Below are 27,990 nucleotides of genomic sequence, written 5' to 3'. Positions count from 1 at the left end.
TTCCGCTACTTGTGGTGATTTTTGACGTACAAAAACCACTGTTTAAGCAGGAATGTCAACAGTTTTAAGGTAAAAATCGCTACAGACCTATGGTGCGTATGTGGCTGTAGCGATTTTTACCTCGGAACAGTTGGCACCCCTGATTTTGGGTTTTTGTATGGGAAAGAGAGTTGTAGTTAACGTTTTCGTAAAGACGCGTACATGGCTAACGTATATGGATGATCTTGGCTGCTCTACAAGAATTGCAATCACTACTTCTCTTTGTGGATTTGATCTTGTTATTGTTGTACGCATTCAGTTCTCTCTCTCATTAATTTCTGCAACAACAAATATTACTGCAATTATGAAATTATCGCTTAGTCTTGATTTACATTGTTTACTTATTTATTGTTGTTGTACCCTTTCTTTCTATTTACTTTAACTATTCGATTATGCTTCTGCATTGTAACCCCTTCTCCTCTCCCTTATTTACTTGAACAGCCCCATTACTAGTTGTAAACACTCACCGGTCTGTTTGTATGTGCGTACATGTGTGTATTTGTCAATTGGTTTGCATTTCGCCTAAACATTGTAGAAGCTCCTAGATCAAGGAGACTAGAACAGTCTATGTAGCAGGGGGCACATATAAATACGGAAGAGGAAAAGCTGGGAGTTATGATCTGAACGCGATATTTAAACCGTAAGTGTAAGTAAAGGAGTAAAGTGGAAACCAACTAAAGTGAAGTCTTGTGTGAATAGCTGAAGTGAATAAAGTCAATAAAGCATTGTAGAATCGTAATCTAAAACGAACCCTGTTTTATTTGGTACAAATCGTATCGGGAAATAAAACAACGTCTACACGGGATTAAGTTCAAACCCTAATTCCGTAACTATCAATAGAGTCATTGACATCATTGAACTCCACTGCTAAGAGGACGTACACTAGAAATTGATAATTCTACCTTTAGATCAGGAGTGAGCTCGCATGTGTGCTAGCACACACAGGCAAATTGTGAAAACGTACTCTTAATTTTTGTGAACCATGAATAATTAAACATTAATGCAATTTTTTATTTATATTTTTTAATAATTTGCATTGTGGACGAATTTAGACAGCATTAATGTTGAAATACGTAATAAAACATCAAGAAAAATTAAATATTGATTCTCCCTTAAATTTCCCTCTCTCTCCATTTTGCTCAGCCCTGCTTTAGATGCTGGCTTTTCAACCCTGTGTTTTTTCATTTCCCCAGAAAATTAAAGGCATTTCTTATACATGTGGCATCATTTTCTCACTCCTCAATTTAGTCGGGCAAGATTGAGAGCGGTGGTAGAAATATTAGTATTTGTATTTTTGCAAAACGCACACCATTAACTGACGTTGAACGCAAGAAAATTTTTGGGAAGAAATTTTACAAGCCTTTGACAAGGTAATAAAAATAAAAGTAAATAAAGAAAATACATACATAATTCATCAAGTGCGTAGAAAGAAGTGAAGTGGACTATAAATAATTGATATTCTTAAAATTACCATTCAAGAAAAATGTAATAATTTCATGATTAACACGATTGAAAAAATCGATGAATGAATAGCAAAATTTGATTTCTAAAACGGTATTAATTTACGTGTTTTTAAGTGAAAATTGTGCACAGAACTATGAAAAGTGAAATTTATTAAATTAAAGCAAGCCGAATTAATATTTTATTGTTATTAAAACCTTAAATATTAGTTAAATTGTAATAATTTTTCCATCTACCCACCAACATTAAGTCGGTATGTAAACATGTGAAATAATGAAAGGGGTTGGTGGGGTGGTGGTTGGGTTGGTTCATTGATGTCAACGCCTGCACGTTGTCGTAACAACAGAGAATAACGAATTCAAATGAGTTTAACAAAGGGGCACTCTCCCATCAATTCTTTCTCACTTATTTTGAACACCAATGGGTTGGTTAAGGGGTGTTTACACTATCTATCAATGTCATATGAGATGTAAAATTTGCTTCCTGTGAATGTTGTACACATAGTGTGACCACTATGAAAATTTTAATCTATCAAAATGAGGTGGCAACTTATATGTAAATTTTTCATTTACAGAACTAAAAAGTTTTTACAATTTTTACCTCTTTTACACATTTTGCGCTCCCGTACACAAAATTTATATGAAAATCGTTTACGACATTTACAACTTTTACCACTTTATAAAGTACGGGAACAGGCCAAATGACAAAAACAGCTGTTATTTATATTTTTAGGTTATGTCATATGAAAATAACATATCGTCACCATAAATGCCGGAAGACGTAACCCACAAAAATAAAACTTTACAGGAGAAGCAAAAAACGTTATAAAATGAAAACGGTGTTATAAAATATCGAAAAATTTTAGTATCGTGTTTTAAGACAGAGAAGAAATATATTTTTTGAAAAAAATTAAATTTTTTTCCAGAATGTTAGAAGCTGTGTGGGTTACGTCTTTTGGTATTGTATTTTTCTGAAATACTAAAAGACGTAACCTACAATTTATAGAGTATACATTTGAAGAAACTAGTATAAATGAAAAATTATAAACAAATTAGGACTGGTTTATTGGCCTACGCGGTTAAGCGAACTTTAAACTAGCCATCTGACGGTGTTGCGTTCAATTCCCAGACTTGACGTTGATATTTCAATGGACCACAATTAGGTGAACTGTTTATTCCAACCATCACTATAATTACTTATACTTTCAATTGTATTAGACGATATTAAATCTGGAATATTATACTTATTGTTGTATTTAAGTCAATTTATGGAAAAAATATAGTTCATATAAATTAAGTGATCTGTAACAGTTTAAATGTAACTTTTAATTGTCATAAGGAATGTTGTCATAAAAGTAATGACAATCACTTGGAATTAAGCGTTTTAAGTCTTGCAGGTGTCGAAATTTCTTTTTTGTAACTTTTAGCCTTTGTGTGTACATCTGAGGAGGATCCACTGCCTCAAAATTTCTGGAACTTCTCTATGGTAGAATCTGGTACTCGTCTTTGATATCAGTTTTAAAAAAGATTATACTGCTAGGATCAAAAAACAATGCTCGCAGTGACTGCAGGATTTCCTGTCTTTTTGTATAATCCAAACCAATACAGAAAATTTGCGTTTTTGTCTGGACCTATTCGATTATTACAATCAGTTGATCTATATTAAACCATGGGTTGGTTGACCAGACCATCTTTTGAAAACTTACAGCCTAATCGTATCCGTCTTTAAAGAATACATCTTTGTACTAGAACGACGTGAATTTTGACCACATACACGTTTTCGTATCAACGTCTCAAATTTTGAACATTTCCGTTCGTTCTTTCTCTTGTAAAATGAACAATATCGGGACAAGCATTGCCTTCCGAATAACCACTTCCTTTTGTCCGGTTAACAAATTGTTTTCCATATGTGTGTTTTAGATGTTTATTTAAATCCGGGCATAGGTCTTCTGTCATCATCTTCAATTATTTCAATTATGGATTTTTTCTGTAAAACCAGTAAAAACCGTATAAAGTCAAAGTTATTTCTGTAAAAATTAACTAAAAGAATGTGATTTTTGAAAAAAGCTACCATTCTTGAGATATGGTAACCTAAGAGTCAAATTACACATATGGAGAAATAAGCCGAGTAAATGACAAAACTGTTAAAGTAACTACACCATGTGATAGGTATTTCCATAAGCTTTCATACCTTACCCATTTTGTAGTAATCGGTTCAGTAGAACTGGGTCTAACCCGGTTTTGAACCTGGACTTTCGGGTCAAATAACCGGTTAACCGAATCCGCACCCGTGGAAATTATTAGAGTTGTGTCGTTCATGAACGAACCGGTTCAAAGGAACGATTCCGTGAAAAGAACGAACGGATCCGTATCCAGCTCATTCTTTTATATCGTTCATTTAGATCCCCGATGGACGAGTCATTGCTGTCAAAACAAAACCACCACCATTAGCTTTGCATACACACAAGCAAGCAAAAAAACAACAAATGCATTGGTTTTGCAGTCAAACTATAAACAAACGCTGCGTTAGCACAAGCAGCACAAATTTCCACACAAAACAAACAATGATTCAGTAACAGCACATCTCGGTCATATCTTTCTTTTGCATCATTCGTTCATCTGGTTCTTTCATATCAAAACCACCACCACTACGTTCAACCACCCCCATTAGCACACAATGTGTCATTCGTGAACGAACATTTTCAAAAGAACGATCCGGTAAAAGGAACGACGGAGTCATATGCAGCAGAGAACGAACGACTTCAAAAGAAAATAACACAGTTAAATGTATTGTGGAACGAAAAAGAGCCAACGAACGAACTAAACGACCCGGATCTTTTTGGTGAACGGAATGAAAAAGATCGATCCGCTCAATGAACGAGATTGCCCAACACTAGAAATTATACATGAACTCAATAAGCCCTCCCTCTGGCATTATAATTGCTGCCAATATCAAAGAATACATTGTTGGTACTGCTGTTTAGTTTTGATATAATGTGGGTTACGCCTTTTGTGTTCTATGAAAATTACAGTATGCTGTTACGTCTATTGGCATTTCTTGAATAGGATCGTTATTTTTAAACGTAGAAGCTTGAAATTTTGCCAGAGCATGTATTTTAGCTTAATATATCAGATTCCATCAAAAAACGAATTTCCATTTCCATGTCGGTTACGTCTTCCGGCATTTATGGTGACGATATGCAGGTGTGAACGCACAAATCGAAAGAGAATGTCGAATGGATAAAAGAAGTGACAGCTCATATGACATTGATAGATAGTGTAAACACCTCTTTAGTGAATAAAACAATTCTCTTCAATGTTTGTTTATGCTTGCTAAATATTCTCTTAAACTTTCTTTTTTCCTCTTGTTAATTACTGGCAGATTTTTTAAATCACTAGTATTTGTTGTTGCAAAAAAGTGATTGACGTTTCTTTCCTATCCAAATTAAGAATTACTTTTCCAAACCGGATTGATTTTTATATTCCGATGAGTGCACATTTTGTAAATATTTACAAAAGTCAGAATTAAACAAAGTTGTTTGTTAAATACCTATTTCTTTGTTTTAAGTAGATAAACGCATCGAATCCATTACGATTCAAATACATTTGCTTTGAATACTATATTAGTTTATTCCACTGCGCTTGAATATTTCACCCATTTGCATTTCACGTTTTGTTTTTATACCAGCATATTTTGTAATGTACCCGGGAAGTATGACCTCTATTGGTTACCAAGGTGACAATGGCATTTGACTATTTTGGCTCCGGCTTAAGCTCTAGCGGCGAGGAGGTGCACTTGGGCACATACAAAAAAAATATATATCAATTTATAAGAAAACCAGGAAAAGACTTGTTGTTGTATCGAATTTGGTTGTTGTTGTTGTTGCTGGTACCCCTAGGTGGAATTTGGGTACCCTCTGCCCTCCCTATGGGTTCCTAACATGAACCCCCTAATGGGCCTCATGACTATGAAGACCCCCAAACGTAGATTATGACTGCCCAGTTACCTTTACATTACCTTATTATTATTTTCTCCAAATTAATTCATATTTTGATCGTTTTCCTTATATACAAGATTCATCACTACATTTATTCATGTACGTATAAAATAATTCAGGTTAAGGCTTATGATTACTTAAGGCTATTATGCTTAAGTCTAGTAATACTTTAATTCCATTTTTTTCTGTTTAAGTGGATTGAAGAAGTAATATTATGAAATAATATTACCAATGTAAAAAATGATAAACTATGAGGTTCTAAAAAGGTTAAGGATACACTCTCTGGTGATCTCCCTATTATTGTACGTCTCCACGCACAATATAGAATTTACTTTAAAGCCAAAATAAATACCTCAACCTATCGAGCTCGAATGGGTATTGGGGTTTGTCCATGGGAAGCCATGGATTTATATATGAATTTGGAAAAATCAATTAAATAGGGGTATCGCTGAGGTGCATCGTACAAGATTAAAAAAAATTATAATTTCGTATCGATGGAAAGATTCAATATTTTGGTATTATCAACAATAAAAAAAAATTAACAATATATCTGATCAACAATTAACACCTTTCTGAACATATATAAAAAAAATCCGTATATAAATGCATCCACGAGGGTATAATCAACAATTAACGGTATAATTAAACACATGCACAATTATAAGTATGTTAATAATTACACTCGGGTGTATAAATGAAATTATTCATTAACTTTTCTCTATATTCAAATCTGTTACTCGATCGATATACATATATATAAATATATATACATATATTCAGAAAGAAGGTGTGACTGATCTATAGGTTATGATATTGGGCAATAATTGTACTTAATAATTACGATGAGATCCAATATAAAATACCAGATAATTATATTCATACAGATGGATAGTATGTGACCGCAATTATTGAATGTTGATTCTAATATAACACACTTTAAAATCCATACGTGTTTAATTTAAACATACAAAATTTGTTATACGTAAATGCGTTTGATTATAATTCCGTGAACCAAATTATAACCAAGCTTATCTCAGTTCTTAGTAAAATCACATGAAAGATTCAATATGCTCAATCAAAGCCAAACTGTTTATGTATAAATGTGTTTGATTATAATTCCGTGAAGAAAATTATAACCAAACTAAAAAAAATCACATAAAACATTCAATAATTCGATTGCTGCACTGCGGCTTCACTTAGGTCTTCAATTCAATCACGGTTCTACTTACAGTACATCCAGAGAATTTAGGCTATGTTATGATGGTGATGATGAACTATGATTGTGATAATGATGGGTATGATGATGAAAAATACTTAATGTCCAGTCTATGGGTGATGATGATCTGTGCTATTGCTGTTAAATGGGCTTTTGGCATGAGGTGATGAATGATGGCTGCGACTAAAGTTGATATGAATTGGATTCTCATCTAGATTCAATTGTGCACTGCAGTGTATGGTCCACGTGGTGGTTAAATTTTCTGGAAAAACGGTCACTAATTGTTCTGAACATCTGCCTCCGATATTGCGGGCATCAAAATTCAAATCCTTTTGGAAAACTTGAGGTGTTTTGCGCCATAAAGGGGCCGGCATGAAAGCTCGAAATGTTTATATGAATGACGCCTCAGCGTTATGGCTGATTGGGGTGCAAAAGTTTATTGTTGGGTCTGGTGGAATGAATTGATGATATGGCTTTTAGGTTATCTCGGCTGGATTTGATGAGATTGATTTATGATGGTTGAGTATGAAAAATGGTGATGATGGAGTGACTATTGGTTGGTATAACTGGGCTATCTTGTATGGTTACTGTGGATGTTGTTATGTGGCTATTGGTAAAGTACAGTATTGTGGAGTTTACTGTACTTCAAGGCATGTCGGTTTTTTGCAAACATCAAGAGGTAGCAAACGGTGTTATTGTTCGCTTTTAATTAATTTGTTTAAGCCGCATAACCTCAATGCCTGAAGCTGCTGTGGTATTGTACCCGGGCTATGGTTGAATGAAATGTAGGTACAGCCGCACAAGCAACATGCGGTTAGCATGTGCTATCCGCTACCAAAAACACCATTCTTTTGTTGATAAAATCCAACAAGAATCCACTAGGGTTTCAAGAAAATTCCAATAAGATATCACAGGGGCACGTTTCTGGTGATTTGCTACTTTGCTGGTTTATTCCAGCAAAATATATTTCAATTTTTCTTTGCCCGGCACAATTTTACTTCACGATTATGAGGAGATGTTTTCGCTTTGCTAATTTTTTTGCAATGACGCTGGAAATGCATGTCAGAATTTTTGATGGCTGCAAATTTACGCCATTTGCAAATGATGTTGCCACATCGATAAAAACACAAAAACGAAATGTCAAAAATTGCCTACGTGGCAGGCGAATGCCCACAATGCGAAAGCGTTCGTACGCCGACGCTCGGCATATATGAAGTGTTATGGCAGGTTTACATTTACGAAATTGAGTGGATTTCATAAATGTAAACCGCATTATGCTAGGTTAACATAACAAACCCGAACATGTTGGCATAGGCCAGCCGAAGCCATACTGATTCGGGAAGTTAACCGAAGTGTGTAGAAGTGGGGAAGAACTACGACCCTGAGACAACAATAAAAAAAAAACATGATAAAAGCCGGGCAATCATTTAGTTGGCACCATATGTTGAAGGTCTTTCGAGTGATAGACCCCTATCTTCCGTCCTTGTAGATCTTCTATTTCGTAAAGTGAGTTTCCTACCTTTCTGGCAACCCTACACTTGACAAACTTATGACAGAGCTTTGAATTAAGATGGCGCGATGCGTCACTCAAAATGAAGTTCCGTCTAAGTATTTCCTGTCCTGGCTGAAAGTTAACCTCGCGTGTCCGTGTATTATAACGAGCCGCTGACTTCTCGTACGAATCGTGAAGTTTTTCCTTAATCGAAGTTTTAATTAAATCGTGAACGTTGTGTTTCGGTAGAATTTCGACCGATCCATCTTCCAAAGTGCCTAGTTTTTTTGCTAAAGCATACGCGCTACCGTGTGTGATCATGTGTGTTCCGAAGAGTGAAAAATATGGAGAACATCCTATGGATGTATGGATTGTGGACCGAAGTGAACATTCAATAGCTGATAAATATCGGTCCCAATCTTTCTGATCTTCGGACACATACGTTCTAATCGCCGCGATAATTGTTCGGTTGACTCTCTCCGATGCATTCGCCTGTGGAGAATATAACGCGTTTCGGATTTGAGTGCAACCATAGCGATCTAGAAAGGAAGTGAATTCGGACGAAATAAACTGTTTCCCGTTGTCCGAGTGAACGGTTTGCGGAACACCAAATTTGTGAAACACTTCACTTTCTAAAAATCGGATAACATTTCGCGAGTTGGCCTTCGCTAAAGGCTTCAAAAGAACAAATTTCGTCATGTGATCTAACACAATGAAAACATACGCGTTGCCTAACTTAGACCGTGGAAAAGGTCCTATAAAATCGATAAAAATTTTCTGCCATGGTCTATCAGTGACGGTTTCGTTTCCCATTTTCGGTCGTAACACCTTGTTTGGAGCTTTGGTCTCCTTACACAAAACACAACAGTTAATATAATCGCGAACTTGCTTTGCCATCTTCGGCCAGTAAAAATATTGTCGAAGTGCGGCTATTGTCCTGCCAATACCACAGTGACTCTTTACTATAGACTTGTGAGCGTTTTCAATCAAACTTTCGGTTAAAACAGTGGGAACCCATAGTTTCCATACGAAATTCTCGTGTACGGGAGTGCCATCAGACGGAATCGTCTTTTTATATACAAATGAATCAACAATTTTTAAATCCGGAAGACTGTCTTGGTTCTCGCGTACCATTTCTAACAACTGAGTGTACTCTTCATTCTTGAAATCGGGCGAATCTAAATCAATCAAAGGCTTTTCATCAATGAACATGTTGACTTCATCCATGTGTAAACGAGATAAAGTGTCCGCGACTACATTTTGCGATCCCTTTCTGTGCTGTATATCGAAGTTAAAAGCCTGAAGCTTCAAGCTCCACCTCGCCAACCGACCACTGAGATCTTTCTGCCCCATCAACCATTTCAAAGCGCTGTGATCAGTGATAACCGTGAACGGCATCATCTCAATGAAAGGACGAAATTTCTTTATTGCACTGATCACGGCTAAGCACTCTCGCTCAGTGACACTATAATTCCGTTCAGCATTCGTCAACTGAGCGGAATGAAAGGCGATGGGGCGTTCCAGACCTTCAGCGTCTAGCTGGAACAGCACTGCGCCTAACCCAAGATTGGAGGCGTCGCATTGGACGTAAAATCTTTTATCGAATACAGGATGGTTCAAAACAGGACTTGTAGTCAGAGCTACTTTTAATTTATTGAAAGCCTCGATTGCGGAATCACCGAATGAAAAAGTTCTGCCCTTCTTCAAGGTGCTAGTCATAGGAGCGGTTATTTCGGCATAATCTTTGATGAAGCGCCTAAACCAAGAAGCCATCCCTAGGAACCTACGAACATCTCTAGCGGACTTTGGAATTGGAATATCAGTGATTGAGTTAATCTTTGATGGATCAGGCTTTAATTTTCCTGCCCCGACAATATACCCGAGGTATTTAAGCTCTCGACGACAAAATTTGGATTTCTTGAGATTGATGGTCAAGTTTGCCCTGGTCAACATTTCACCTACCTGACGAAGTAGTTCGACATGTGAGTCAAAATCCGGAGAAACTACAAGTAAATCGTCGAGGTATACGAAAACCTTGTTCTTCAGTTCCGGTGAGATCACTCTATCCATTAACCGACATAACCGTTGGGCTGCATTGCACAACCCAAACGGCATGACAGTAAATTGATAGTGTGGTCTCCCCGGAACTGTGAACGCAGTCTTCGGACGGCTTTCTGTTGCCAGAGGCACTTGCCAAAATGCATCCTTCAAGTCGATGCTTGATATAAAATAAGTGTCTTGGAGCCTGCCTAAGAGTGCGTCTATAAATGGTAGCGGATAAGCATCTTTTACGGTAACTTCGTTTAGCTTGCGTGCATCCAAGCAAAGCCTGTTCTTTTCGCCTCTACGTACAAGTGTGACTGGCGAATTCCATGGACTTGTACTCGGTTCTATAACACCTAGACTCAACATGCGATCCAATTCCTGATATATAAGAGACTCGACAGCTGGCGATACTGGATAATGTCGCTGTTTTATTGGGACAGCATCCCCAGTGTCGATGACATGTTCCTCCAGATCTGTCTTGCCGAGACCATGCTTCTCAAAATCTCTAAAACTTTCCTTAGCTTTCTCAAGCATGGCTAATTGGTCATCGGACAAGATATGCATATCGGAATCTACTTTATCGGAATGGATCTCTAAGCTGCTAATAAGTTTTGGTGCTACACTGAACTCTTTCCAAAAGTCTACCCCGCAGTACATGGAATTCTCGAGACCAGGAATAAGATAAACATCCATGGTCTTCGTCTTACCGTCGTACGAGAGCTCAACACTAACTTTACCAGAACAAGAAACTCGCTGGCCACTAGCTGTACCGACGCTACATTTATATACAGGATTAACCTTCAGATTTAATTTATCAACCAAAGAAAAACAATTTTTACCTAAGCAGGTGACACTGGCTCCACTATCAAAAAGAGCTAAAACTGATACTCCATTAACAAGAACTTCTCTAAATGGTCGAGGATCATTGGGTCTAAAATCAGAAAATTGAGCAGACGATACTGATAACCTTTTAAGTCGCCTACGTTTATATCGCTCACGAGTCTTCATAATACGTTTGGAAACAAAAACAGTAGTATCGGCAGTTATTTCGGAATTGAAAATTTTTTCACGAGTCTTCATATAATTGGCCATGCGGACGTGAAAAGGTAATGTCAAATCAGGTTTGGTTTTGGCTAAGTTATTGGAAAGTCTGGGTAATACTCTACATGGATCAGGAAAAATTGGATCTGTATGAGTGGAAACATCAGTAGAGGCTAGTCAATCCACTGTCTGAGTAGCTATGGATTCGGACTTAGAAACATTAGAACGACTAATTTGTTTGCAGTTATTGCATTGTGGGGTGGTAACACCTGGTGATCCACAGCGGAAACAAAATACTGAACGATGAGAACTGGAGCAATTCTTAAAAATGTGGCCATTGCTGCCGCAATTCCAACACCGTGAAGGCTCATTTTTGGAAACACCAGTTGGCTTCTGCCGTAAACGCAACTCCTCAACATCATGGACTAAATCATCAAAATCAGAATCGTTAATTTCATTTATCATTCGAGGGGGTTGGTTGGTCCTAAATCTCAGTGATGATTCCCTTTCCAGAAATTCCTCAGCTTTCCTAACTTCATTTCGGAATTGTTCCACCGAATAAAAAGTGCCACTAAATGTTAAATGGGCAAGTTTGGGTTTCAATCCAGCTTTGAGGATGTCTATAACTTCAAAATCTTTCAAAGGTTCCCTTAATTGAGTACGCAGATTATTTATAGCGTCTATATATTGTGTAGCAGACTCATCTCTCCCCTGCTTCCTGTCCATAATCTGCCTCATTACATCAAGATTTGATTGAAAACGCTGGAATTCCCTAACTATACACAGCTTTAACATCTCCCAGTTCAAATTTGGATATTGACGGATCAGACCCCAGTACCACTGACAAGGACGGCCTTCCAGTAAATGATGAAATTCATCAACCAATTCTTGTTCTGGGCAGCCATAACTATTTCGAAGCCTTTCTACTCGAAAGATGAAATCTTCGACATTTGGTGTCTTTGGGGTGGCATCAAACTTAATGCCCCACTTACTGAGATATGGATACCTGGGCCTACTAAAATCTTCCCTATAACGATTTGGAACTTCCTGGTTTCTACTACCCGATCCTGCATGTCTGGTATCGGTTTGTAGTGGTGGCAAATCATGAGGCCAATCAATGCTTTGAGAATGTGGTTCTTGTCTGTTAATAGGATTAGCTGGAGGAACGGAAGATTGAGAAAAAGCAGCTTGAACTGCAGCAGCAACCGCTTTCTGCATTTCCTTTTTCATGGTTTCAACCATTGAGGCTTGGGTGGCCTCTAATGCGGACTGAACTACCTCAAGAACTCCTGTGCTACTAAGCCTATCAACCTGATCTTCATCATTGCCACGAATAGTCAAAGGGCTAAAAGAAGGTCTAGGAATTGTGCTTGGTTGCTCATTTACTTGCGAAAGAGTAGGTGGGCTTGCAAATTCGTTTGGTGTAGGCGGATCATTGCCATCAGCGCTAGCTGGGATACCTGATCCGGTACCTGGTTCTGTTCCAGCAGCTTCTCCCACTGCTTGACTTGTCGACCTGGTAATAATGCTGTAAGTTTTTGGCTTAGCACCTGTAGCAGGCTGCATGATGTCCCCCAAATCAACAAAAGTTACAAAAAAAAAAAATGTCCTTGTACTACTCAGTCCAACAAGAAATTTCAATAAAAAGCTCAAAATCCAAAAACGTCTTCTCTAATGACCGACAGGTTTTCAAAAAAAGGTAGGTATGATACCATAAATTCAACAAAAATACCAAAGATATATAGATGAAACAGCCAATCACGGTTACTGCCTTAAGGTTCCGAAAAGTCCAATATAGAAAATCTCATACGCAACAAAACTCAATATGAAAATTTAAATGGTTCCAACAGGTCAGGTATTTCGAAAAAGGATCGAACCAAAAAAAACAATAAATCTTGCAAAGTTTCTCATAAGCAGAAAAAAAAAACTCAAAAATCCTGAAAACAGAATAAATTGAGACAGTAGATTATCTAGGCTGTGGTAGATCAGGGTAAAAGTTTGTAAGTCCGGGTAAAATTAATTCGAATAATATCCGAATCAGAAAAAGAAAGGTCTTAGCTGGTGAAGGAAAAAAAAATATATATATATATATAGGACTTCGATAGGCTCTTCAGTCCTCTTCGCCTACCCCTATTGTTCTATGAGGTAAACTGTTCAAAACGTAGGAGTGATTGTTGCCGGTTAGAATTTCCTCAAAGAGTTTCTCGAGGTCTCTTCAGTGTATCTTTAGTTAAGCATAGAACGGCTTTCTAAAGATACACTGGGAAATCGACAACCAGACAGCAATCAGCCCTACGGAAAATGCTCCAACTCAAGGTTGAGCGCTGCCGTCCGAAGGCTCTCCAGACTAACCGCCCCTACAACCTTAAGGTACTTCAGCTGACCTCGAGTCGAACTGAAGACCAGTCTTCGGAAACAGTTAGTCCAGTTCTGTGTACACCCTGTGTGTACGTGAAAACAAACAAAAATATACTACTACTTAAAGCCTGTATATTTTAAAAAGTAAGAACTAGCAATCAGTAGTTTGAGCCTATCAAACCCCTCCTGCAGTCTTTTAATCAAAAAGAGAAAAACAAATGTCTTGAGGGCGACGACCCTTTGCCTCACGCAATCGGAAAAGAATGGTAACAGTAGAAAATGAAGAAATCTAACAAGACTAATGCACTGCAGATCACCCACAGAAATCTCAAAAAAAAAGTTTCACCAGGTTCCACGACGATGCTTCACATTCGATTTCCAAACCAGACAGGAAATAAAATTGTGCCAAAAATTCCCTCTAGTGTAGGTGCCAGAAAGTAAAGAAAACGAAATACAAAGTCTTAAAGTGTGCGACAATTAACGTCAATAACTGTATTCAACAAAAAAAATTACTCTTTTCAAAAATAAGCTTTGAATCCAAATTCAATGTTTACTACACTGACGAACATTGAGTGCAATTTCGTCAAAATATTCGCTTTAACCAAATTTCCAAAATCAATCAACATGAAGTCTCAAATCATCAACAGCAAATCGCACAGAATCAAGAATATAGGATTTAAAATATCAAGAAGTATTATTCCAATTTTCTTCTTCAGAAAATTACATCAGATAATGTTCGGAAAACAAATCTTTAAATGTTTATCGTTCATATATAATAAGAAGGCTAATGTAAAGAGGTTTGGGTCAGTCATAATTAATTATAAACAACAACAACAAACAATCTTCATTATCTTTGAAAAGCGCAGTCAAAAATTTTCCCCAAAAATTTCAATTCTAATAAATCAATATATTAAAGCAGCTATAATATAGCAAATCATACAAAAGATCATAAATAATCAACTGCAGATGACAATATACTACAAAGCTTTAAAGAAAGTCGAAGTATGAATTCAATAATGTAGAAGTTTTGTCGCAAAATTGCAGCTTGACATAAACTCAGGCTTGCAAGACGACTAAAACTCTTTTCCTTTAAGTTGACATTCAAGAAATGATGTTAAAATTTAATTGACCTTAAGTCGCAATTGGTATGTTGTAATATAACAACAACTCAAGACATACTGAAAACCAATCAAACAAAAATTCATACACCTAATGTTCAGGAACAATTCCCATTGATGGGAGTTGAACCTAAGACATTGGCTTGTACGTTGGGCGCCATTTTGTAATGTACCCGGGAAGTATGACCTCTATTGGTTACCAAGGTGACAATGGCATTTGACTATTTTGGCTCCGGCTTAAGCTCTAGCGGCGAGGAGGTGCACTTGGGCACATACAAAAAAAATATATATCAATTTATAAGAAAACCAGGAAAAGACTTGTTGTTGTATCGAATTTGGTTGTTGTTGTTGTTGCTGGTACCCCTAGGTGGAATTTGGGTACCCTCTGCCCTCCCTATGGGTTCCTAACATGAACCCCCTAATGGGCCTCATGACTATGAAGACCCCCAAACGTAGATTATGACTGCCCAGTTACCTTTACATTACCTTATTATTATTTTCTCCAAATTAATTCATATTTTGATCGTTTTCCTTATATACAAGATTCATCACTACATTTATTCATGTACGTATAAAATAATTCAGGTTAAGGCTTATGATTACTTAAGGCTATTATGCTTAAGTCTAGTAATACTTTAATTCCATTTTTTTCTGTTTAAGTGGATTGAAGAAGTAATATTATGAAATAATATTACCAATGTAAAAAATGATAAACTATGAGGTTCTAAAAAGGTTAAGGATACACTCTCTGGTGATCTCCCTATTATTGTACGTCTCCACGCACAATATAGAATTTACTTTAAAGCCAAAATAAATACCTCAACCTATCGAGCTCGAATGGGTATTGGGGTTTGTCCATGGGAAGCCATGGATTTATATATGAATTTGGAAAAATCAATTAAATAGGGGTATCGCTGAGGTGCATCGTACAAGATTAAAAAAAATTATAATTTCGTATCGATGGAAAGATTCAATATTTTGGTATTATCAACAATAAAAAAAAATTAACAATATATCTGATCAACAATTAACACCTTTCTGAACATATATAAAAAAAATCCGTATATAAATGCATCCACGAGGGTATAATCAACAATTAACGGTATAATTAAACACATGCACAATTATAAGTATGTTAATAATTACACTCGGGTGTATAAATGAAATTATTCATTAACTTTTCTCTATATTCAAATCTGTTACTCGATCGATATACATATATATAAATATATATACATATATTCAGAAAGAAGGTGTGACTGATCTATAGGTTATGATATTGGGCAATAATTGTACTTAATAATTACGATGAGATCCAATATAAAATACCAGATAATTATATTCATACAGATGGATAGTATGTGACCGCAATTATTGAATGTTGATTCTAATATAACACACTTTAAAATCCATACGTGTTTAATTTAAACATACAAAATTTGTTATACGTAAATGCGTTTGATTATAATTCCGTGAACCAAATTATAACCAAGCTTATCTCAGTTCTTAGTAAAATCACATGAAAGATTCAATATGCTCAATCAAAGCCAAACTGTTTATGTATAAATGTGTTTGATTATAATTCCGTGAAGAAAATTATAACCAAACTAAAAAAAATCACATAAAACATTCAATAATTCGATTGCTGCACTGCGGCTTCACTTAGGTCTTCAATTCAATCACGGTTCTACTTACAGTACATCCAGAGAATTTAGGCTATGTTATGATGGTGATGATGAACTATGATTGTGATAATGATGGGTATGATGATGAAAAATACTTAATGTCCAGTCTATGGGTGATGATGATCTGTGCTATTGCTGTTAAATGGGCTTTTGGCATGAGGTGATGAATGATGGCTGCGACTAAAGTTGATATGAATTGGATTCTCATCTAGATTCAATTGTGCACTGCAGTGTATGGTCCACGTGGTGGTTAAATTTTCTGGAAAAACGGTCACTAATTGTTCTGAACATCTGCCTCCGATATTGCGGGCATCAAAATTCAAATCCTTTTGGAAAACTTGAGGTGTTTTGCGCCATAAAGGGGCCGGCATGAAAGCTCGAAATGTTTATATGAATGACGCCTCAGCGTTATGGCTGATTGGGGTGCAAAAGTTTATTGTTGGGTCTGGTGGAATGAATTGATGATATGGCTTTTAGGTTATCTCGGCTGGATTTGATGAGATTGATTTATGATGGTTGAGTATGAAAAATGGTGATGATGGAGTGACTATTGGTTGGTATAACTGGGCTATCTTGTATGGTTACTGTGGATGTTGTTATGTGGCTATTGGTAAAGTACAGTATTGTGGAGTTTACTGTACTTCAAGGCATGTCGGTTTTTTGCAAACATCAAGAGGTAGCAAACGGTGTTATTGTTCGCTTTTAATTAATTTGTTTAAGCCGCATAACCTCAATGCCTGAAGCTGCTGTGGTATTGTACCCGGGCTATGGTTGAATGAAATGTAGGTACAGCCGCACAAGCAACATGCGGTTAGCATGTGCTATCCGCTACCAAAAACACCATTCTTTTGTTGATAAAATCCAACAAGAATCCACTAGGGTTTCAAGAAAATTCCAATAAGATATCACAGGGGCACGTTTCTGGTGATTTGCTACTTTGCTGGTTTATTCCAGCAAAATATATTTCAATTTTTCTTTGCCCGGCACAATTTTACTTCACGATTATGAGGAGATGTTTTCGCTTTGCTAATTTTTTTGCAATGACGCTGGAAATGCATGTCAGAATTTTTGATGGCTGCAAATTTACGCCATTTGCAAATGATGTTGCCACATCGATAAAAACACAAAAACGAAATGTCAAAAATTGCCTACGTGGCAGGCGAATGCCCACAATGCGAAAGCGTTCGTACGCCGACGCTCGGCATATATGAAGTGTTATGGCAGGTTTACATTTACGAAATTGAGTGGATTTCATAAATGTAAACCGCATTATGCTAGGTTAACATAACAATTTGAATTTCGAAATTAACTTTGACTATTTCATAATAATTCGCATACGATTGGTTCTGTTTCGAAATTTAATGCTTGAGTTTTTTTAATTTTGTAGAGTATACTCGGTTCGTTTTGGTCCAACTAGATTCCAATTTACCTTATCGCAGCTGGGTAACGATTTTGGTCAGCATCATTGGGGGTATAGAATTTTAACTTATCGCCGTTTTAATTGTTTCCTAATCTCGATAATCAACTTCAATAAAATACCAATTTGACCCATATGCGGGAGAATTTTCAAAACACTAAACAACGCCTGTTTGCAGAAAAAATTGGCACTCTGATAAGATAGCCACCATTAGCAGATATGAATAGTCGTTACATACTCATTAGTGATAGTGATAAGTTTCCTGACTGTCTTACTCGGCAACAATTCGAAAAACTTAACCTTTCAATACTTAATTTAAAATTCTAGTTAAACACAACACCCACAGACACAATGGCCGGTAACGACAATGGAAATTACATGATGAATTTTGAAAATATCCTCGAACCTGGTAAAGAACCTGTTATGACCAAAGAATACAATCCTCTTGTGGCATTTAAATTGGAAAAGAATTTAGATCCAGCTAAACTGAAAAAACATGTTTTGCAAAGTGAAAGGATACGCCAGCTTATAGACTACTATGCCGGCAAACAAAATTGTCCAACCAAGCAGGTGGATCAGCAGGTACGTGAAATTCTCGATGAGATTGGTTTGGATCGTAATTTGGCCATAATTCGTTGGTGTGGTATTGCCATAACTGCAATTGGTAAACGTATTTGCAAAGGTATCTATGTGAATAAAGCGAGTATGGATAATTTGAAAAAGGGTTTGGGTAAAAATCCTGTCCTATACCTACCCAGTCATCGAAGTTATATGGATTTTATATTGATGTCGTATATTTGTTTTCACTACGACATTGAAATACCGGGAATTGCTGCTGGAATGGGTATGTTGTTTGGTAGAAAAAAATAATGAAAATCCTTTAATCCTATGTTTTAATATTTTGTAGATTTTCACTCAATGTTCGCAATGGGAACAATGCTCCGAAAAACTGGTGCCTTCTTTATGCGCCGTTCCTTTTCAAATGATGAGCTGTATTGGGATATATTCCGCGAATATATGTATGCTTTGGTTGGTTCCTATCATATAGGTGTTGAATTCTTTATTGAGGGTACAAGAAGTCGTAATTTTAAAGCTTTGGTCCCCAAAGTTGGTTTACTTTCAATGGCCTTACAACCTTTTTTCACGGGTGAAGTTTCTGATATAACAATAGTGCCGGTTAGTGTTTCATATGAACGTGTATTGGAGGAACAGTTATTTGTATATGAGTTACTGGGTGTCCCAAAACCCAAGGAATCCACAAAAGGTTTCTTTAAGGCCTTGAAAATAATTGATGAAAATTTCGGTAAAATGTATTTGGATTTCGGTGAACCAATTTCGGTAAAAGATTTTATTGGAGATGCTTGCAGTTTGGATAAAATGAAGAGGGCCACATTGGGAGCCCATTTACAAAAGCTAAATAAAAGAGAAATTGAATTAGTTAAGAAATTAGCCACAGAGGTAATAAAGATATGTCAATAATTCTCAAGAACCTATAATAATTATACTTTTTGCAGATTATATACCAACAACAACGACGTATTGTCATAAACACATTTAACATGATAAGTCTCTATTATGCCAGTCAATATTACATGGATAAATCATTGAATATGGAAGAAATCTTCAGCGGCATTATCTTGCTTAAGAATATGTTTGAAAAACTTGGAGCCCATGTTGCAACCAATGTTAATAGCATAAAACCGGATATTATTGAAACCGTAGAGATCCACTCAAATATAGTACACTTTAAACAGGGTCGTCTTGAGTTTAGCCAGGTGCCAGTTGAAATGTTGGCTCAGGAAATTGATGTGAGTCGTTTAAAAGCTCATGCCTTATCACCACGTACCATGGCTGTAGCTGTACCCAGTATGGCATTACAGCTATATATGAATCCATGTTTGTTTTGGCTTGCGCGACCAGGCTATTTGATAATGGCTGCCTTACAATTGGAAGAACAACAACAAAAATCAAAAAAGCAGAACTTGGGTTCATATGAGAAATCGATTTTGAGATTATCACAACAAGTTGATGCACTGGATGAAGTATTTAAACATGAGTTCATTGTTGAATCGAATCGAGAGTCAGAGGTATGTATACTGAGCTTGTTACTCTATGACTTTGCGAAATGAATGTTGAATAGATTTTGAAAGGGAAACTAAGAAATTTAGGTTCGAACAGACTACATAAGTAGGAAAACTGGCGACATTTACTACCCCATGATCCTCTGAGTCAGATTGGAAATCTGAATTAGATTTATCAAAAGAGAAATTATGAAACTCATTTTTTAACAGCCTACGGATCACATAATAACCCAAGATATTCTGAGTCTATCTTTGACCACCAAGAAGTCTGACCAATGTCCTTAAGCCCCTAGTTACAGTCAAACAGCCTGAGAAATGTGACGGTACCATCTATATAAGTAGATTAAGTTTATTCCCATTCGCCAGTACAACAATGGGATTCATATTATAATGGACAAGATTTCTGATCTAGACCTCTGAGGAATGATCTTAAATCCGACGGCAGCGGGTTCTTTCGTACCGGATTGACCCAACCATAGTGTATCGGCCAGTGGCTGCCAACCAAGCATCAAACCTATGCTTCTGTGTAGGTTTCATGCTGTTACAACAACAACGTATAATGGAAAAGACCTCCGACCTAGACCTCTGAGGAATGATCTTAGAGTTCTAGAATGGGAAGCCACTAGATCTTCAAGCCTATAAAACATATGAAGTGTTTCAAAGAATTCTTTAACAATTTTTAAAAAAAATTTACGAATTCTTTAAAAAACTTTTAAAAAATCTACAAATTCTTTAATTTTTTTTTAAATTCACGACTTTTTTAAATATTTTTAAAAAATCCACGAATTCTTCAAAAATATTTTTAAAAAATCCACGAATTCTTTAAAAATATTTTTAAAAAATCCACGATTTCTTTAAAAATATTTTTAAAAATCCACGAATTCTTTAAAAATATTTTTAAAAAATCCACGAATTCTTTAAAAATATTTTTAAAAAATCCACGAATTCTTTAAAAATATTTTTAAAAAATCCACGAATTCTTTAAAAATATTTTTAAAAAATCCACAAATTCTTTAAAAATATTTTTAAAAAATCCACGAATTCTTTAAAAATATTTTTAAAAAATCCACGAATTCTTTAAAAATATTTTTAAAAAATCCACGAATTCTTAAAAAATATTTTTAAAAAATCCACAAATTCTTTAAAATATTTTTAAAAAATCCACAAATTCTTTGAAAATATTTTTAAAAAATCCACGAATTCTTTAAAAATATTTTTAAAAAATCCACGAATTCTTTAAAAATATTTTTAAAAAATCCACGAATTCTTTAAAAATATTTTTAAAAAATCCACGAATTCTTTAAAAATATTTTTTAAAAATCCACGAATTCTTTAAAAATATTTTTAAAAAATCCACGAATTCTTTAAAAATATTTTTAAAAAATCCACGAATTCTTTAAAAATATTTTTAAAAAATCCACGAATTCTTTAAAAATATTTTTAAAAAATCCACGAATTCTTTAAAAATATTTTTAAAAAATCCACGAATTCTTTAAAAATATTTTTAAAAAATCCACGAATTCTTTAAAAATATTTTTAAAAAATCCACGAATCTTTAAATTATGTTTAAAAAATCCACGAATTCTTTAAAAATATTTTTAAAAAATCCACGAATTCTTTAAAAATATTTTTAAAAAATCCACGAATTCTTTAAAAATATTTTTAAAAAATCCACGAATTCTTTAAAAATATTTTTAAAAAATCCACGAATTATTTACAAATATTTTTAAAAAATCCACGAATTCTTTAAAAATATTTTTAAAAATCCACGAATTCTTTAAAAATAATTTTAAAAAATCCACGAATTCTTTAAAAATATTTTTAAAAAATCCACGAATTCTTTAAAAATATTTTTAAAAAATCCACGAATTATTTAAAAATATTTTTAAAAAATCCACGAATTCTTTAAAAATATTTTTAAAAATCCACGAATTCTTTAAAAATATTTTTAAAAAATCCACGAATTCTTTAAAAATATTTTTAAAAAATCCACGAATTCTTTAAAAATATTTTTAAAAAATCCACGAATTCTTTAAAAATATTTTTAAAAAATCCACGAATTCTTTAAAAATAATTTTAAAAAATCCACGAATTCTTTAAAAATATTTTTAAAAAATCCACGAATTCTTTAAAAATATTTTTAAAAAATCCACGAATCCTTTAAAAATATTTCCAAAAAGAACACGAATTCTTTAAAAACATTTTTAAAAAATACACGAATTCTTTAAAAATATTTTTAAAAACTCCACGAATCTTTAAATTATGTTTAAAAAATCCACGAATTCTTAAAAAATATTTTTAAAAAATCCACGAATTCTTTAAAAATATTTTTAAAAAATTCACGAATTCTTAAAAAATATTTTTAAAAAATTCACGAATTCTTAAAAAATATTTTTAAAAAATCCACGAATTCTTTAAAAATATTTTTAAAAAATTCACGAATTCTTTAAAAATGTTTTTAAAAAATCCACGAATTCTTTAAAAATATTTTTAAAAAATTCACGAATACTATAAATATTTTTAAAAAATAACGATCTGTTAAAAAATATTTTTAAAAAACCACAAATTATTTAAAATATTTTTAGAAATCCACAAATTCTTAAATATGTTGAAAAAATCTACAAATTCTTTAAAAAATCCACGTATTCGTTAAATTTTTTTTAAAAAATCTAAAAGAATTTTTAAATAAAATATTTAAAAAAATCCATGAATTCTTTAAAAATAGTTGTAAAAAATCCACAAATTCTTTGAAAAGCTGGAAATAGAAAGATGTTTCCTCCTTTCATAATCTGTTCAAATTTCATTGTAAGAAGATAATTACTGAAAATTTTGATAAAATATTTTTTTTAAAAAACATTTTCTTTTTTTCAGGAATTTGAGCTTAATTTGAAGTTCTTAAAAGACCATGGTGTATTGCACATTTCCCAAACGGGTGCAGTGGAAGTCCAGCACAATGAGTGCAGTCGCAGTATTCTTTCGGCTTTGGCGCCATTCCTTTGCCTCTATTATCAACTGGTAGTTACCTTGAATACGGTAGGTCTTCAACAATTTTGAAATTCTGTTTTTTTATTATAGAATTTGCTTCCTCTTACAGCTCTCCCAAGAAAATAGTTACCATGATGAAGGATTTTCCTCAAAAACTATACTTAAAAGTGTACAAAAACACATTGAATCATTGCTGTTGAGCAACAGCAGTCCCCTACACGTCCATCCCTATTGTTTGGCATTGGATAATCTAAACATTGCCTTACATTCTCTAGTACAAAGTTCATATTTATTGCGCAATCGTGAAACGGGTCATTTTAAAATATCCCCAAGCAAATCGTTGCATTCCTTGGAAGCTTTCCTTTTAGAATTTTGTAATTTAATGCCATTTAAACAGTATTGGCAATGTGGCATAACCTCAAAGTTATAACTTTTAGCCGCAGACTTGACGCAGACCACCACCAACAAAATCACCTCATTTCTGCAAAAAGTTTGTAAGTCAATTCATTCATTGCTCACATATACCCGCATTTTAGGTACATTGGTTTTCATAATATTGGTAATGCCATTGTTTCATTTCATATGCCAACATTTAAATTTAAGTTAAATGGTGAACTTGTTATTTTTGTTATGTTTTGGTTATTTATATTTTTATGGTGCAACAACAACTATTTTTAACCTACACCGCAAATGTCATACGTGTTACAACTCTTAAGGGGGTATCTTGCCATATTCTCGGTATCTTTATACCTTGCCTCCTAAAGGTCATGGAACTCATTCGACTAGAGGGTTTTGGGTTCTAATATTTGTTTAAATTAAGGTTTACTCTACATAATTAGGCTAGCAGGACATATGATTTGTTTCAAATCTGCAATTAATAATTAATGTGGTGTATGATAGATAATACCTAGTGGATTTATAAATTATTAAGTTTAAAATTTCGTTAAGAAGGCACAATATTCAAATACATTCCTTGGCTATGCATTATAAAAAAAATCTTCATAAAAGACACAATTTAATTTCATTTAATACATTTAAAATGATATTTACCATATTTTTAAGTTATTTTAAACTAATGTACAAAAAGCCATAGTCATCGTTTAGCTTTAAAATGTGTTTATCTTCAATTAATCGGGTATGTTCTGAGACACACTTCACCTCTCACTTCACGCCTCAAGCATTTTGTTCACCCCATTAACGCTTATTTTTCGGTTATTTTATGGACAGACTAGGATATACTCTTCTTTTTAAATTCACCAATGAATATTAGCCCCAAGAAATTTCCAAAAAATAGGAGTAAATGCGGTGAACAAAATGCTTGAGGTGTGAAGTGTGTCTCAGAACATACCCGTATGTTTTAATTACAATAAAAATAAGAAACAATGAAAGTTTTCCCCTAGGGTGTTTTTATATTTATTAATATTCACATTGTTTATAGTTTTTAAATGTAATGTAATTTTAAAATTTATTTATTGCATTCTTTTCTCTTAGAGATAGACTAACAAACTTAAATATAAATAATAAAGTGTATTTATTTGCAAAATTGTTTTTTAAACTGTTGTAAAACACTTTCTTTTATTATTATATGCATTAGTAAATTTTGGGCATCTTTTTCATCGGCATTGATATTAACAACTGCAGCATTTTTATAAAGCCAAGACATTTCTGGCCCCCCATTGGGAACACGTATTGTGATCTTTTTACGTTGTGTCGTTTTGAGTATTTGCTCTTCGATTTCTTCCAGTAATGGTAAAAGGCCGTTTTGATTTTTAGCAGAGACTAAAAATCCTTTAAAATTTTCAATTTTCTTATCTCTTCCTAGTAAATCAATTTTATTTCCCACATTGATGATCGTTGGTAGGGTGGCAGGTTCCTCCATACCAGCGGCAATTAGGTTATCTGTCAAGGTCTTCAATGTCTGTTCCACATGTTGTTTTTGAGAGTCATAACAATTGTGCGATACATCGTGTATGTGCAAAATAACATCTGCCAACATGGCATCTTCCAATGTGGCCACAAAACACTCAATAAGGCCGGTGGGAAGATCTGACATAAAGCCAACCGTATCCATATAAATAACTTCCAAATTACATGGCAACTTGCCTGCATGGGCAGTAACATCCAAGGTAGCAAATAATTGATCTCTGGGCTCTATGTTTTGTTCTTGGGTCAAAGCCTTAATCAACGATGTTTTGCCTGCATTGGTGTAACCCACAACAGCTATTATGGGATAGTTGTTTTGTTTGCGTTTATTGCGCAAAAGTTTCCTAGAAAAAACTTTTTCATTTTATATGTATAAAAGGAAACACAATGTACTGATTTCATACCTATGCGTTCTTATTCTTTCCAATTCAGCTTTCAATTTTTTCTCTCTGCTTTTCAAGATATCCCGCTGTGTATCTGTCAAAGAATATCCCAATTTTGTAGACTTTGATGTATTGTAATCCTTAGCTTGACCCCATATATAGGGTATCTCGGCCATTGCCACTTGCAGTCGGGCCTCAGCACTTGTTGCATGTAAACGTAAAATTTGTATTACCACTGAATAACGATCCATTACAGGCAATTGAAATGTAGACTCCAACAGAGATTTTTGGGCAAAACTTAAGGTTCCTTTACTTACAAAAATACACGTAAGTGGTTGTTGATTGTGACTTCGATTATAACGCAATTCATTTACAATTGCCTTTAGTTCTTCCATTTTTCCTTTGCCAAATAAAGTTTTTCGTTCTAAAGATTCTAAAGGCACCTTTATGGACATGGCAACACGCCAATTGGTAATTGAGTGAATTAAAGCTTCAGCTTCTTGTATTTGATCTTCTGGTGTAATAGTCGTGGTACGTTTAACGGACCACTTAACATATGGTTGTATGACTAGAACATTTTGAGGCTGGGTGGATTTTCGTGTTACACGCATGGCACCATTGGCAACCAAGTCATATTCACTGAAAATGTAGGAAAATTAATAATTTTGTGGATATTCTCCATCGAAGTAATTTTTCAAGAACTTATTCCAAAGAGGTTTTTATACCTTTTTGCTTCGTAAGACCCTCTCTAAAAAAGTGTGCTTCATAAGATCCTTTCTAAAAGAAAGGGCTGGTTCCGAATTGTCAGTTGCTTTTTATTCGTGCATGAAACTAGGCGTTCTTAAATCGAGTTCCATACAAGAGTAATTTTACGAGATTCATTAGTGGGCAACTCGATCTAATAACCCATAGTTTCATGCACGAATACAAAGCAACTGACTATTCGGGTGCTTCGTAAGACCCTTTACAAAAGAAAGGGTGCTTCGTAAGACCCTTTACAAAAGAAAGGGTTCTTCGTAAGACCCTTTACAAAAGAAAGGGTGCTTCGTAAGACACTTTGCAAAAGAAAGGGTGCTTCGTAAGACCCTTTACAAAAGAAAGGGTGCTTCGTAAGACCCTTTACAAAAGAAAGGGTGCTTCGTAAGACCCTTTACAAAAGAAAGGGTGCTTCGTAAGACCCTTTACAAAAGATAGGGTGCTTCGTAAGACCCTTTACAAAAGAAAGGGTGCTTCGTAAGACCCTTTACAAAAGAAAGGGTGCTTCGTAAGACCCTTTACAAAAGAAAGGGTGCTTCGTAAGACCCTTTACAAAAGAAGGGGTGCTTCGTAAGACCCTTTACAAAAGAAAGGGTGCTTCGTAAGACCCTTTACAAAAGAAAGGGTGATTCGTAAGACCCTTTACAAAAGAAAGGGTGCTTCGTAAGACCCTTAATTAAAGAAAGGGTGCTTCGTAAGACCCTTAATTAAAAAAGATTGCTTCGTAGGACCCTTAATTAAAGAAAGATTGCTTCGTAGGACCCTTAATTAAAAAAAGATTGCTTCGTAGGACCCTTAATTAAAAAAAGATTGCTTCGTAGGACCTTTAATTAAAAAAAGATTGCTTCGTAGGACCCTTAATTAAAAAAAGATTGCTTCGTAGGACCCTTAATTAAAAAAAGATTGCTTCGTAGGACCCTTAATTAAAAAAAGATTGCTTCGTAGGACCCTTAATTAAAAAAAGATTGCTTCGTAGGACCCTTTCTAAAAGAAAGGGTTCTTCGTAAGACTCTTTTTAAACCAAACGGTGCTTCGTACGGCCCTTCTAAAATAAAGGGTGCTTCGTAGGACCCTTCTATCCGTCCTACCCTTTCGTAAAACCCTTTCTAATAGAAAGGGTGCTTCGTAGGACCCTTTCTAATAGAAAGGGTGCTTCGTAGGACCCTTTCTAATAGAAAGGGTGCTTCGTAGGACCCTTTCTAATAGAAAGGGTACTTCGTAGAACCCTTTCTAATAGAAAGGGTACTTCGTAGAACCCTTTACAAAAGAAAGGGTGCTTCGTAAGACCCTTTACAAAAGATAGGGTGCTTCGTAAGACCCTTTACAAAAGAAAGGGTGCTTCGTAAGACCCTTTACAAAAGAAAGGGTGCTTCGTAAGACCCTTTACAAAAGAAAGGGTTCTTCGTAAGACCCTTTACAAAAGAAAGGGTGCTTCGTAAGACACTTTGCAAAAGAAAGGGTGCTTCGTAGGACCCTTTCTAATAGAAAGGGTGCTTCGTAGGACCCTTTCTAATAGAAAGGGTACTTCGTAGAACCCTTTCTAAAAGAAAGGGTGCTTCGTAGGACCCTATTCTATTGTGTGATACAATTAATCAACATTATATTAAGTACTTTTTGGAACAGTGAATGTCTCTATTTCCAAAAGTATCTGCAAACTCGACTTAGAAACTCTACGACCTTAGGTGTTAAAGAAATATTAAAGTAATTATTACAACATGATTACCTATCGTCCAAATTCAGCGATTGGCCAAATTCTTCATTGGCTTGCTCTTCATTTTCCACATCTTGTAGATTTGCATTGGACTCGAATTGGCTTTTACGATTACGTAGACCTTTTACACCTTTATTTTGGGTATATTTGAAACGGACATATTGTAAGGAACAAGCATGCTGTGGTATATAACTTATAACACGTTGTTTCAACACAACACGACGATGCAGTGGAATCGCTCTCAAGAACAATAGCCTGCTGGCCAATTGTTTAAGTAACAT

The 27,990-nt window shown here is 34.9% G+C and overlaps 2 protein-coding genes across 4 annotated transcripts; one reads left to right on the top strand and one right to left on the bottom strand.

Moving 5' to 3' along the window:
• The first annotated feature begins 1,273 nt into the window (after nt 1–1,273).
• Gnpat (dihydroxyacetone phosphate acyltransferase) lies at nt 1,274–24,479 on the top strand. Of its 3 annotated transcripts, none has more exons than XM_073969076.1 (6): nt 1,274–1,409; nt 18,198–18,714; nt 18,778–19,328; nt 19,385–19,957; nt 22,823–22,984; nt 23,046–24,479. In XM_073969076.1, exons 2-6 carry the CDS (start codon nt 18,222–18,224, stop codon nt 23,364–23,366), a joined length of 2,100 nt encoding a protein of 699 aa, XP_073825177.1. In that variant the 5' UTR covers nt 1,274–1,409; nt 18,198–18,221; the 3' UTR covers nt 23,367–24,479. The 3 variants fall into 3 exon arrangements, with proteins under 3 accessions (XP_073825177.1, XP_073825183.1, XP_073825191.1); XM_073969082.1 differs by lacking the exon at nt 1,274–1,409 and adding an exon at nt 1,412–1,753; XM_073969090.1 differs by lacking the exon at nt 1,274–1,409 and adding an exon at nt 1,427–1,593.
• On the bottom strand, nt 24,368–27,990 carry LOC141394543 (putative GTP-binding protein 6). Its single transcript, XM_073969101.1, has 3 exons — nt 27,722–27,990; nt 25,264–25,881; nt 24,368–25,203 (listed from the first exon to the last, which is right to left on the bottom strand). Exons 1-3 carry the CDS (start codon nt 27,988–27,990, stop codon nt 24,468–24,470), a joined length of 1,623 nt encoding a protein of 540 aa, XP_073825202.1. The 3' UTR covers nt 24,368–24,467.

This window comes from Musca autumnalis, unplaced genomic scaffold (assembly GCF_047663935.1).
Source record: "Musca autumnalis isolate F117 unplaced genomic scaffold, ASM4766393v1 scaffold_1, whole genome shotgun sequence".
Taxonomy (NCBI): domain Eukaryota; kingdom Metazoa; phylum Arthropoda; class Insecta; order Diptera; family Muscidae; genus Musca; species Musca autumnalis.
This window is presented reverse-complemented; position numbering and strand designations above follow the sequence as displayed.

What these genes read in the sequence shown, in the direction of transcription:
- Gnpat (XM_073969076.1), top strand. Translation starts at nt 18,222, where the DNA reads ATGGCCGGTAACGACAATGGAAATTACATGATGAATTTTGAAAATATC. An exon ending in AATCGAATCGAGAGTCAGAG is followed by an intron (nt 19,958 to 22,822) that starts GTATGTATACTG and finishes TCTTTTTTTCAG; the next exon opens with GAATTTGAGCTTAATTTGAA. An exon ending in TGGTAGTTACCTTGAATACG is followed by an intron (nt 22,985 to 23,045) that starts GTAGGTCTTCAA and finishes TTCCTCTTACAG; the next exon opens with CTCTCCCAAGAAAATAGTTA.
- LOC141394543 (XM_073969101.1), bottom strand. Translation starts at nt 27,990, where the DNA reads ATGTTACTTAAACAATTGGCCAGCAGGCTATTGTTCTTGAGAGCGATT. An exon ending in TCGCTGAATTTGGACGATAG is followed by an intron (nt 25,882 to 27,721) that starts GTAATCATGTTG and finishes CTACATTTTCAG; the next exon opens with TGAATATGACTTGGTTGCCA. An exon ending in GAAAGAATAAGAACGCATAG is followed by an intron (nt 25,204 to 25,263) that starts GTATGAAATCAG and finishes AGTTTTTTCTAG; the next exon opens with GAAACTTTTGCGCAATAAAC.